Here is a 12,864-nt window from a genome sequence, read left to right on the forward strand (position 1 = left end):
AAGGCGCCGCACGCGAACGACACCCGATCTGGGGACAAGCGAGGATCATGCCAATTCTACTCGAATCTGCAGGGTCTCATTACTGCCCAATGACCATGCACCCAAGTCCGGCATCGCGACAGTTGTAAAAGCCAAATCCTAATCATCTTGCCGGCAGCGTGAGATCGTGTCTTGATCAAATCCACCCGCATAAAGAGATCGCACATTGTCGATGCCCTCACCCCGACCGCGTGTGAATCGGCCTTGATTTCCGCTGGAACTTGCGCATGTCCCATCCTGCACATTCCCAACCTCACCTGAACATCATCACTCGGCACCTTCGATCCTGCGACCCCTTCCCTATCTAGCGTCTTTGTGACTAGATGACGAAACCACTTGATCCTTTCTGGCCTCGGCCTTGTCGATAGCGATTCTCAGCTCCTCCGACGCAACGGCAGAAAAGCGCAAACACTTTGGCTTGGACATCATCCATTGCCATCACGGTTGCGGTGTACTGAGGCTGTCATACCCTGACCTCGGCAGCGCACAGCATTATCCTACCACAGACGGCTGCTCCAGGTCGTGAAAACAGTGGTCGCGATGTCCTCGGATGCAAGACACCCCCGCAAGAGCCTCGAATTCCTTGAAGATGGCAGGCCCCGGTTCCACGGCTGCTCAAGAATCACAGAGTATGAATACATGGGGAAACTGGGCGAGGGAACTTTTGGCGAAGTGTCCAAAGCGAAGTCCAAGAGGACGGGACAGATTGTGGCGCTGAAAAAGATCTTGATGCACAACGAGAAGGATGGATTCCCCATAACCGCACTGCGGGAGATTAAGTTGTTGAAGCAACTCGACCACATCAACGTCTTGAAGCTGGCAGAGATGGCCGTCGAGCGACCCAAGAATGCGAGCAAGAAAACGAGCATGTTCATGGTGACACCGTACATGGACCACGATCTATCAGGACTCTTGGAAAACCCCGATGTCAATTTCACCACGCCGCAGATCAAGTGCTACATGAAGCAACTCCTCGAAGGCTGCGCATATCTCCACGAGAACAGAATCCTCCATCGAGACATGAAAACCGCCAACCTGCTCATCAATAATCGAGGCATCCTCCAGATTGCGGATTTCGGGCTGGCGCGTCCTTATGACGACGAGCCTCCCAAGCCAGGTCAAGGAGGCGGAGAAGCCACCAGAGAATACACTACTTTGGTTGTGACACGATGGTATCGGCCACCAGAACTGCTGCTCCAATTGCGCAAGTATACCACTGCGATCGATATGTGGGGAGTGGGCTGTGTCTTTGGCGAAATGTTCAAACACAAGCCCATCTTGACCGGAGACAGCGATCTGAATCAGGCCAGATTGATCTTTGAGCTGCTGGGATCCCCTACAGAGGAGAATATGCCCGGCTGGCGAGAACTTCCTGGCGCTGATGCTATCCTGGAATTTGAACAAATGCCTCCCACGCTCACCCGTCAATTCCGCGACCTCGAGCCTCTAGCGCTCTCGCTGCTGAGCGAGCTTCTGAAGTTGGATTGGCGAAAACGAATAAACGCCATCGACGCCCTCAAACATCCTTACTTTCACTCTGCACCCTACCCAGCTAGACCCGAAGAGTTACCCTCATTTGAAGAGTCACATGAGTTGGATCGAAAGAAGTTCAGAGATCAAAGAACGAAACGACCGCCTGCACCAGCTGGTGGCTCTGTAGGTATCGGCCCGCAGGGAGAATGGGGTATCAGCGGGAGGCCGCTCCCACCATATGAAGGAATGCGTGGTGGTGGCGGCCCACCTCCTGGTGCTCGTGCGCCGGGTGGCAGACCACCATACGCCAACGGCCACAACACCAACCAACCCTACAACAGACGGCCTCCGGGTCCTCCTCAGAATGGTGCTTACGGCGGCGGCGGTGACTATCGAGGTGCGAATCCTTATCCTCCGCATCGTGACATGCCACCATACGACCAAGGTCATCGTCCGCCTTATGATGACTCGTACCCGCGACGACCCCCTGGCGATCATACAATGCCACCACGATTACCACCTACAGAAGTCGACTCGTATCGCCATGGGCCTCCAGAAGTTCCCCCTTATCGTGATGACGGGCGCGGTCCACCTCTACCAAGATCTCGAGCCCCTCCTGCCACTGGTGGAGGTGCCGGCGGTCCTGCAGGTGGTGGTAATCGTGACACATATATTCCTCCATACTCGAGTGCCGACCCTCATGCCGCTCCGCCGAAGCACCGACGCAGGGACGATCGGCCTGGGTACCGTGATGGACCCCCTGACTATGGTGAACCGATACGCTATGAGGAGCCGAGTGGGAGGGAACCAGCAGACAGAGATCGTGACCGGGAGCGAAGGCCACGAAGTCGAAGTCCCGGGCGGGACTGGGAACGCGAGAGGGATGGGCACCGGGATAGGAGAGACAGAGACCGAGACATGGGAAGAGACTACAGGGAGCGAGATAGGGACAGAGGTGGATATGGTGGACAAGACCCGTATCGTCGATAGGAACGACAAAGCTTGGGATCTGGTGGTGCTGGCATAAGCACCGGGAGGAAGAACGCCCTTGCAGATTACCACCGCGTCCTGCACAGTCGTGCAGTGCATTACCACACCCCACAATGGCAATAACGGCAATTGGGATCGAACGGATTAAGATGATGACGAGAATGGGGATGAAAGGATGCCTCTTACATTTGCATAGCGAACGGCGCTGCGGGATTGGTTGAAACAGGGGAAAAGGCAGGCACAACAAACTCGACCACGGGGCGCAGCATTTAATGGTCTCTGCCATTCATACCGCATGGCGTTCACTTGGGTTGATGAAGGGCGCAAGGGCAAAAATCCAGGTTGCTGATGTGGGAAATTTGCAAAGCTGAGGGTTTTGGGAAAAAGCAAAACAAACAAACAACCATGATACCCCCCCGATCGAGTTCTTTTCATGTCCAACCCCCCCGGGCCAATAATTTTTTATTTTTCCACGGTCGAAAGAATTTTGCTTGTGGGAGATCGACAGAGAGAGCGGGTTGAAAGGATGATGGGAGGAAGGGAGAGAGGGAGAGGGTGAGCTTTTTGGTGTATTTTCTTTCCGCCCTTTATTTTTAAGTGACGAGAGAAAATACCTATATACTTGGCTATAGCGTTGAAGATCCAATCAAGAAATCAAGAAATAAGATCCATTTTCGGGCTTTTGAGACATTCATGTCGAACAAGAGACAAGAGCACATACACTACGTATCGAGAGAGGATAGATAGAGGACACGCACACGAATACGGATACGTCCACATATGTATGTATGTATGTATGTATGTATGCTGCCGCCGAAGAATGCGAAGAATGCAAAGACTCTAAATATTTCAGGTCAAGCCGGCGAACAAGTCGTCAATGGCGTTCTTCTTGCCTTTCCCACTGCTCTTTTTGGTCCTGTTGCTGCTGCTACCGCTGCTACCGCTGTTGTCTCTGGTCTTGGTCTTTCCTTCGACTCTCGTCTCCTTAGCGGCGCGGGTCGTCTGTCCTCGTGTCTCTTCGAGGAAGGTGCTGTCTGTAAGGTCGAGACCGGCCGCTCCACCAACACTACGACTGGAGCCGTGAGATGCAGTATCGGTGGCCGGATCCCTTGGGGGAGCTGTAAGAGGTGCTGATGGTGAGGGTGATGGTGCTGCTGATCTCTCGGCCTTGCGCTTGGGGTTTTTCGTGTCTGTTCCAGCGACGCGATCGGGCGCAGAACCCGCCATGACCACTGCTCGTTCTTCCTCTCTGACAAGCGTTGCATCTCGGTCTGAAGCTCCGTCGGGCCACGTGCGGGTGGTAGGGCGGCTCGGCTGCAGGTCCTGCTGATGGTCACGTCGCTTTCGCTCAATCACTTCTCCCAAGTCGTCGCTGTCATAGGTCCTCTCCACGATCTCACCGCTCTGCAGACCCGTCACTCTGATACTCTTGGCCGTGGGACTTCTCGCCTTGGTGGTCGCCGTATCGGATTGGCCCCCTTTTGTGGTGGTAATCACTTTTCCTCGCTGCTCAATTTGCTCATGCGGGATTGGAGTCGGCAGACCCACGCTGCTCACCACGTCAGCCAAGAGGCCTACCAACACAACTCCTAGGTGCGCGAATTGAGAATCGCTCACTAGTCCCGAAAAGCCAAGGTAAGCCCTCGGCACCAGGGTCTGACGGGCCCAGTCGGCCCAGATCTCTTTTTCCCTGCGAAGTTGCGTCTCGCGTTCGAACCTCTCCCTCGCGGCTTTTGCGTTGGCGGTGTCCTGGCCAATTCGGCCCCTCAGTGACAACTCCTCCTGCTCGATGAGGACAAGCCGGAAGACTGCTTTCCTCAACATCGATAGGGATTTCCACCACGGTTGTGTCCGGTGCTGATTCTTGTTACGGATCCAGATTTTGTCGAGGATGGATTTGGCGAATGATAGCGTGAACTTCGACGCCCCGTTGGATGTCCCTGGAGGAGTGGGGAGGCCAGTCTCAGGTTTTGCCTGGCCAATCTGGTGACGGAGATCTCGTGGTGGGTGAGGGCCGAGGCGTCTCTTTCTGGGCATCCTTCTTGTATCTTTGGCTCGGGATCGGCCTTGAGCTTGAACGTGGCTCCCACGCTGGGGGTGTGATAGTTTTCGCCGCTTTGACTTCGCCATGTCCGCATCTGCTATTGAAGAACGACGAGCATCGGGTTGCTGTTTCTGACCCATCTTTTCACATCCTAAACACATTCGCGCTTCGGGTTGTCGAATTAGCGTACTCTAAAGCGGCCGCTGGTGTGGGCGCTATTATCACGCTCAACAAATGATACAAGAATAACCAGTTGAGAGGTGTAGAGTGCCACCCATTCCAGATGGAGAAAAGGGAAAGATGGAATGGGATCAAAATGCAAGGCTTAGCGTGTCTATTTTGGCATGTTGGGCTAGTGCATAAACAGCTAGTGGTACGGATAGACTAGTACAAAACAAGAATGGCCTGCCTTGGCCTAGCCACTTGCCTGTTTTGTGATGCATCGTCTTTCTTTCCACGACTTCTTCCAGCATCTACAATCAGTCATTCACTCACCGCCTTGGCTTCGAGTTACAGCAAGTCATGACCTGCTAGTCTGCGGCATAAAAGCAGTCGACACCAAAGATCTCCCGGCTATGTCTGACCGCCGTTTATGAGAAAGCCGGTAGCGAATACGCACTGCGCTGTGGCCTTACTTACTACATCTGTCAGCTTACTTTCACTGCCCGACGCCCCGACACAACAAAAGCTTGAGCAGATTGCGCTAGGTTATAGAGCAAGATTCGCGATGCTGCTTTCAGTTACCGTGCCCAGGCTCCTAAACTCGGGATGGTGTGGAGTGACTCGTGGGACGCTTGTGAGATCTCGGATCCTTGTATCCGTCGGCCACCCAAACGCTTCCCGATGTTTCTTTTTGAGGGAGAGGCCTCCACCGGTCAAACTCACTAGGCACGTCCTTTTGACCATCGACTGAGCCCCAGACGTGTCGGTCCAGCAGAGTATCCCTGTCGTCATAGTCGAGGACCGATACTCCGATGACCAGTTATTTGCTCATCTTGTCTAAATCATCCGTGGGATCATGGACAAGGCCGGGGCCTCCGCACTGTCACCTCAGCCGACACCAGGTCCACAGACTGTCTCGTTCTCTTCTCTAAACGTTCAAGTCCGATGGAGCGAACATGTCCTTGAACAGGAAATTGCAAATTCAACCCCGGTGGTTGGTCGGAGTGGTTGCCTATGCATCCTGCATGGGCCATTGCCCATTGTGGCCAAATCTGCTAGCACATGTGAGTTGGAGCAATGCGCACTGGCTTGACCAGAAGAATCAGGCCATGAGCCAATGTACCCTTCTGAGAATATGACTTCCCAAATTAAATTATACGAGCACCAGCCTCCACCAGACGCCTCCCAACCGATAATGACTTGTTTCAACGCGATTCCCAATCCCTCAGCCTTCTTGCTTATGTTGGCCGAATCAGTCACGAAAGAGGATTTCCCAAGATCTGTTGTACCTAGATATATTGCCATAGGTCCCCTGCGCCATTTTTGTCTCTTGTCTCACTTCCATCCAAACACTCTGTCCTACAGTCTTTTTCATCTGTCCGACAGATATACCGAAAGCATACCTTTCCATCCCCAACATGCGGAGGACCAATAACATAGGCTTTTTGGCCCTGGGCCTGGCGTCCTCCATCCAAGGAATTTCAGCAGGTCCCACGTGGCCGTCCGCTTATGATGAGATCGAGGACCTCATGTTCCTGAACAACGGGTACAACGCCCGAGAGTTTCCTATACTTCTGCAACCGTGCACCATCGCCAAGGAGCCAGGTCACTCAATCGCTGCTGGTCTCATCCGGACAGCGTTCCACGACATGGCCCCTCATGATGCCTCGACCGGAGTGGGAGGTGTCGACGCCTCGATCGGCTTTGAGCTGGATTCGAACATCTACCCAACCAACACCGGGATTGCCTTCAACAACACTCTACACTTCTATTCTCAGTTCTTCAGCAGCCGAGCCCCGATGGCTGATCTGATCAATGTCGGGCTCTATCAGGCGGTGAGGGCATGTGGTGGTCCGATTGTGCCCGTGCGAGCTGGACGTGTCGACGCCACCGGTCCTGGTCCGGTTGGTGTTCCTCAACCCACCGATCCCATGCCGCAGATGATTGGAGAATTCAGACGCATGGGGTTCAGCCCCGAGGAGATGGTTGCGATGGTTGCCTGTGGTCACAGCATAGGTGGTGTCCATTCTGAAGAGCATCCCGATATTGTGCCTCCGGGCAGCACGCCGCTCGGTGTCCAGGACTTGGATTCGACCAACGCCACCTTCGACAACGCTGTCGTCACCGAGTATCTCGATGGCACAACCAGAAACCCTCTTGTCGTCGGCGCCAATCCCAAGGCTTACTCTGACGGACGCATCTTTGGTCTCAATGACCGCCAGACGGTGTCTGGCTTGGCCGATCCCTATGCCTACGCCAATGCTTGCTCGGGCATTTTCGCCAAAATGATCAACACTGTCCCTGCTGGCGTGCAGCTGTCTGATGTCATTGCCCCCTATGAGCTCAAGCCGTCGAACCTCCAGCTCAACGTTGCCGCCGACGGACAAAATCTCCAGTTCACGGGCGAGCTCCGCATCCACACCAACAGTCTCCCATCGTCCAGCATCTCCAGCGTCCAAGTTGTCTACAAGGACCGGACTGGAGCAGCAGGCGATGGATACACCATTCAGGCGTCAGTTTTGGGCGATGCCAACGGTTTCGACGACACATTCACCGTAAGTGCAGTCTACTCTTAGAAGTTTTGATGCTAATACGTCTCCTAGTTCTACGGCTTTGAGGGAACGATCCCAGCTTCGACCTCGATTTCATCCTTTACCGTTATTGTCTCTCTCACCAGTGGCTCTACCCAGACCTTTGATAACAACGGACAAGGCTACGCGATCTCGGACAAGATCTTTGCACAAACCTCGTACTCTTCCCTCGCTGCCGCAGACGCCTCCGATAACCAACAATTGACTGTTTACGCTGCTGCCCGCACTGGTGAGACCTACGACCCAGTCACCCTGTCGGTTGATCTGATCAACCCAATCACGTACAATGACCTACCCACCGTCAGCAGTGTCCCGACGCCCATGACGAGCGTATGCGCCGGCCAGTACTATACCTTTTATTCCGCCACGTTTGGCGTGCCCGCTGCTGGCGCCAACTTTACGAAATACGACGTGAGCACGAGCTCCAATGGGGAGACCGTCTCGGACAGTTTCAAGAGCCTTGCCGGACTTCCTCTCACGGCCAGCGCATCGCCGTCGTGTAGCGGCTCGTGGAACAAGAGGGCCGTCAACTTCAGCGCGTAAAGCTGCTGTTCTGTGTTGTGTTGTGGTGTAATGTGAAGCGAGGCGCGAGGGACCTCTAATACCCAAAGAACTCATCCGTGTTGCATTTGTTATATGCTGGGAGGGAGGGAGGAAACCAAAAAGCTAGCTGGAAACACGCACGCAGGAACTTGCCGATAGGAAGCATCGGGAGGCATTGGGAGGCAGGCGCATGACCGGGCGTTTCAATCTTTTTGATGTGTTGGTTGCATGAATGAATGCATTTTGCAAGCGGGCAAGACGAAGACATTACATTGCATAGCACGGAGCAAGAGAAAAGAGAAAAAAGAGACACCAGTTAGATCAGGACTTTGGATTTTTTTTTTTTAGCAGCAAGCCACCTGCACCCTGTATCTGTATCATTATGTATGAACTCGAGTCTATGACAGTCATTTTGAAGGTCGGATCTCGTCGAAGTTGAGGACTCTTGCTAAGTAATGTTTGTATCACGCAGACACTGGTCTGATCTCAGATGGTTGTCGATCTGGGACTTTGGTAACATTCCTGCCCATGAGTCGTCCGACGGCACGAGTATGACTACGGCACGAGTATGACTACGGCACGAGTATGACTACGGCACGAGTATGACTACGGCACGAGTATGACTACGGCACGAGTATGACTACGGCTGCGACTACGACTATGAAGAAAGCATTTCCCGTGATCGTCTTGCCGTCCACAGGAAAGCCCTCCCTCCCGCCTGTAACCGCTGCCCGTGATGTCATTCAGACCGAGTACGTACAGCATGTACTTGCATGGACCGAGCTTTGCGTGCTTGCCCAAATAGGCAAGTATGAATATGTTTTCGGCTCAGCCGAATTTCCCCTTTCGGATTTCCCAGCTATTGATATTACGGGATCAAACCACCAAACCACCTACACACCCCACCCACCAATGAGATCTTCGACGGTGGCGGTCCTCGAAGCGGCCCCCTTCCTGCGGACTCGGGGGAAGTATCCTCCCGCCTGTGGGACGTTTTGTACCGAGTACTTGGTATACATACAGACCCTTGACGAATGAATGAGTTTATGGCGTGTCGGACCGGATTGTAATCAGAGGAAAAAGCGAAAACACTTTCTGGCGGCTCTCCCGTGGAGCTTATGTCCGAGACGTACATCTGTAGCTACCAAGTAGTTTCTTGAGGGGTAGAAGATTCTCGCACACAGAGAGAGAGGGGGGGGGGGAAATGAAGCGGTCATGGACAAGGGATGATGTATGGACTACGGAGAAATCAGGGTTCCCCAGATATAGTGGAGGCATGCAAGTGAGTGGAAAAGGGTATAAAGATGGGAGCGAGGGAGGGAGGGGAGATTTTTGTCTTGCAAAATACCACACCACATTTCCATTCATGGTTGTGCTGCTTCCATAGGGTTTCAACGCCACTGCACAGACTACGTACAAAGAAAAAGCTTGCCAGCAAAGCGAGGAGGGAGAAATAGAAACAATATCGTATCGACCAGCAGGCCGACAAGAGCAATTAAGGGTTGTCAGGATCCAAAGAGTTCAATATTCCCTACGCGGTTCCAGGTCTCAACGAACTTCGGCCAACCAGCAACTCCATCAGCCTCGTCACAGTCGCCGGCCATGGCGGCCAACACCATCGTCCTGATCACAGGCGCCAACACAGGTCTAGGCCTCGAGACAGTCAGGTCTTTACTCCAGTCACCCGGCAAAACATACACCATCCTCCTGGGCGGCCGGAGTCTGGAGAAAGCCACCACGGCTGCGAAGCAGGTCAAGGACGAGTTCCCCCAGAGTCAAAGCGTCGTGACGCCCGTGCAGATTGACGTCGAGGACGACCAGTCAATCAATGCTTTGTTCGAGAATCTGGAGCAGCACCATGGAAGGCTGGATGTGCTGATAAACAACGCTGGTGAGGCTTCTGTCCCGATTATTCGAGCTGCACCTTTAGTCTCATCGTCCTCTCATCAAAGCTCGATAAAAGGGCTAACGCTGACCTTGATGCTTTCCTGTGCTTCGACAGGCGGCCAGCTCGAGCCAAAAATGTCCTCTGGTGAACTCACCATGCGCCAGATGTGGAACAAATCCTGGGATGTCAACGTCACAGGCACGTACATCCTCACATACACACTCATCCCACTCCTCCTAAAGTCCTCTGACCCTCGCCTCCTTTTCATCACAAGCGGGACTGCCACTCTCACCGAGAGCACAAATCCAGCGGTCATCGTCAATCAGTCCCCCGGGGAGAAGGGTTGGCCTAAAACCAACCGTGGCCTCACTGGGCTGGGGATTCCGGCATACAGGGCCAGCAAGACTGGAATGAACATGATGATGCGCGAGTGGGTTAGGGTCTTGAAGGACGACAATGTCAAGGTGTGGTGTGTGAGCCCCGGCTTCTTGGCAACGGGACTTGGTTTTGGCAACCCGGAGCGATTGAAGCAGCTGGGTGCATTGGACCCGAGTGTCGGAGCCGGCGTGGTGAGAGATGTAGTAGATGGACTGAGAGACCAAGATGTCGGGTCTGTCGTGCGGAAAGACGGGGTCCAGCCTTGGTGATGATTGGAAGTGACCGAGCGAATTTTGCGCCATGCAAAGGAGATAACTTGTGCATCCAGCTCCGAGCAAGAGAGCTGATGGCATTCTCAATGATTTTCAAACTCGCTCAGAGACGTCAGTGGATCATCTTCCCCCATGATCTGTGAATCGAACGTCATCCATTCCATACTGTCAAATTCATTGCCCATGAAGTTGAAGGGGTCAAGAAAGCTAAAAGACGGTTCTTGATCGACCGGAAGATAAGACTGGCTCTCCTGAGACTGCCGCAATAGTAGGGCTGGGTCGAGCTCCAGCGAGTTGTGAGCCATGTTAGTCCGATTGCCACCAAGTGGGAAATGGTTGTTGGCATGATGCACATTCGGAGATTTAGTGCTATCCAGCACGAGACGGAGGGCAGACGAGACCCGAGCTGCATCTTTGCTCAGGTTGGACTTCTCCGTACAGATGACAATAGCCTGCTCGAGAAGAGCGACCACCTCCGCCTCGGTGGCAGCATCAATGAGCGATGGGACGCCCTTGAAGAGACTTTTGCGCCGAATGTGGACGATCAGGCAAAGTGTCATGACACCAAGCAGGAAATCGTTCATAGTGAAGTTTGTCAACATCCACCGTTCCATGTGCAATAAACCGCCCGGTTCCATCTCCTTGTACACGGCAATGAACTGGCTGACGAGTCGTGTTGCAGCATTCACGCAGGATTGTGTACTCGACAGGTTGCCGCGGGCCATATAGGGCCGATGGAGAACCAAGAGACTCTTCAGGTAAATAAAATCGATATAGAGTCTTGTCATGATGGCAAATGGCGATTCCGCAATTGACTCTGACAGAGGCCGCGGCTTCAAAACTTCTGGAGTGATTTCGTGCATGCGTTGAATTTCTCGGTCGAGCTGGAGCACCTCTGCTTCCGTCTTCAATTCGAACGAAAGTGCATTCTGGTATACCTTTCCGAAAGCGTACATTTGCCTGTCCTTGACAATAAACCAGAGGAGTCGGGTCATCTCGTTCTCCGCTCGGGAAGGAGGTAGTACCCTGGTATCTTCATCGAAATCTGAATCCATGAGATTTCTCGGTGCTTTGGTGTCACAGTTCTCCAGGCAGATGGTGCTTGGGAGGCCGAGTTGAAATGAGACCATGAGGTCCATCTGCTTACATGTAGACCAGAACCGTCGACGCATCTCCCCTTCAAACACTGTAAAAGAGCCGAGAGAGTCAGGATCCCGGTGGTAGCCCATCTCGTGGGCCATGCGTACGACCACGGCCAATATGGCTCCCGCTTCACGCGACGGGTCGAGGCTTCGGAGATTCTTGTATTGAGCATATAACCCAAGTGCCTCAACTGTCAGTGGCTGTGGTTGGTAATACCCTCCTGCCACCAGGCACTGCGCGGCAGCTGTGTGAAAGTTGGAGCCGGCAGTGGTTCCTGGTTCATTTGATGAAACTCCTTGCGTGGCCTTGATCCAAGTGGCTATGCTGCAGATTGAAAATAGGATGGAAACCCAAAGCGGATTGACGCTCGTCATCTCGCACCAGAATGCTCGATACTGCCGCTGGAAATGATACGCATGAATGAACGGGACAATGAAAGTCTCGCCCTGGAAATAAACGGCGAGCAGCCGATCCACCTCTTGTCTTGGAGGGAGGTACTGAGATAGGACCTGTGCTAAGGGATAGTTGTCCGGGGATCCGAATATCAGCTCGTGGCCATTGCTAGTGGGTTCTGGTAGATTTTCGTTGTCGTTCGCTTGTTGACCATGAGCTACGCTCGCCAGCGCGGCCTTCAATTCCTGGATATCCTCCAGTATGGCTGACCAATGTGTCGATCCAACATATGTCGTAGAGGCGGTCTCCTCATGATTAATACCAGCCGTGTCACTGAAGGATGCCTCAGGCGGAGTCACTAGTTTTGCGGTTGGTGGTAGTACCGTGTCGTTGCTAACCTGTGCCGCCGCTTGGTTTTCCATCAGTTGACTGACCAGGGCTTCCAGATGCAACAGCCTGTCTTCGGCCACAGAGGGACGGTTGCGGATCGGGTTGCCGTGGTGCACATTTCCAGACGTACGAGGGTAATTGCAGATGGTATTGGTGCCTCTTTTCACACAACTGCCGCAGGGGTGGTTGCGGTCACATCGCAGTTTGGCGTCTTTGCACTGAGTGCACACATACGACTCTCGGGGCCGCCTTGTAGTATCCTGCAGGTGCTTCTTTGATCCTGAGCGGAACTTGCCAGTCAAATCTGTGAAGTTTGCCATTGCGTGTGTGTGTGTGTGTGTGTGTGTGTGTGTGTGTGTGTGTGTGTGTGTGTGTGTGTGTGTGTGTGTGTGTGTTGTGTCAGAGATATCTGTGTCTTATATACATATCTGAGAGCACAAGAGTAGTGGTATGCGCTTGTGTGGTATTATGCTCATCAACAAAAAAACAAAAATATGATATTAGTGTAAGACACACAACATCGTCTAGAACTGAAGCAAATGAACATAGAGAAGACAA

At 53.2% G+C, this 12,864-nt stretch overlaps 5 protein-coding genes across 5 annotated transcripts; 3 read left to right on the plus strand and 2 right to left on the minus strand.

Moving 5' to 3' along the window:
• Nucleotides 1–579: 579 nt before the first annotated feature.
• On the plus strand, nt 580–2,502 carry AYO21_11299 (serine/threonine-protein kinase bur1; the record flags this gene model as incomplete). The annotated part of the gene is made up of 1 exon (XM_022661195.1): nt 580–2,502. The coding sequence occupies one exon, from the start codon at nt 580–582 to the stop codon at nt 2,500–2,502; it is 1,923 nt and encodes a 640-aa protein (XP_022506509.1).
• An 849-nt stretch (nt 2,503–3,351) lies between these two features.
• On the minus strand, nt 3,352–4,686 carry AYO21_11300 (hypothetical protein; the record flags this gene model as incomplete). Its single annotated transcript, XM_022661196.1, has 1 exon — nt 3,352–4,686. One exon carries the CDS (start codon nt 4,684–4,686, stop codon nt 3,352–3,354), a length of 1,335 nt encoding a protein of 444 aa, XP_022506510.1.
• A 1,440-nt stretch (nt 4,687–6,126) lies between these two features.
• On the plus strand, nt 6,127–7,842 carry AYO21_11301 (hypothetical protein; the record flags this gene model as incomplete). Its single annotated transcript, XM_022661197.1, has 2 exons — nt 6,127–7,263; nt 7,312–7,842. 2 exons carry the CDS (start codon nt 6,127–6,129, stop codon nt 7,840–7,842), a joined length of 1,668 nt encoding a protein of 555 aa, XP_022506511.1.
• A 1,602-nt stretch (nt 7,843–9,444) lies between these two features.
• On the plus strand, nt 9,445–10,377 carry AYO21_11302 (hypothetical protein; the record flags this gene model as incomplete). Its single annotated transcript, XM_022661198.1, has 1 exon — nt 9,445–10,377. The coding sequence occupies one exon, from the start codon at nt 9,445–9,447 to the stop codon at nt 10,375–10,377; it is 933 nt and encodes a 310-aa protein (XP_022506512.1).
• Nucleotides 10,378–10,463: 86 nt separating this feature from the next.
• Nucleotides 10,464–12,626, minus strand: AYO21_11303 (hypothetical protein; the record flags this gene model as incomplete). Its single annotated transcript, XM_022661199.1, has 1 exon — nt 10,464–12,626. The coding sequence occupies one exon, from the start codon at nt 12,624–12,626 to the stop codon at nt 10,464–10,466; it is 2,163 nt and encodes a 720-aa protein (XP_022506513.1).
• Between the last annotated feature and the right edge of the window lie 238 nt (nt 12,627–12,864).

Source organism: Fonsecaea monophora (genome assembly GCF_001642475.1).
Source record: "Fonsecaea monophora strain CBS 269.37 chromosome Unknown Scaff152, whole genome shotgun sequence".
Classification (NCBI taxonomy): Eukaryota; Fungi; Ascomycota; class Eurotiomycetes; order Chaetothyriales; family Herpotrichiellaceae; genus Fonsecaea; species Fonsecaea monophora.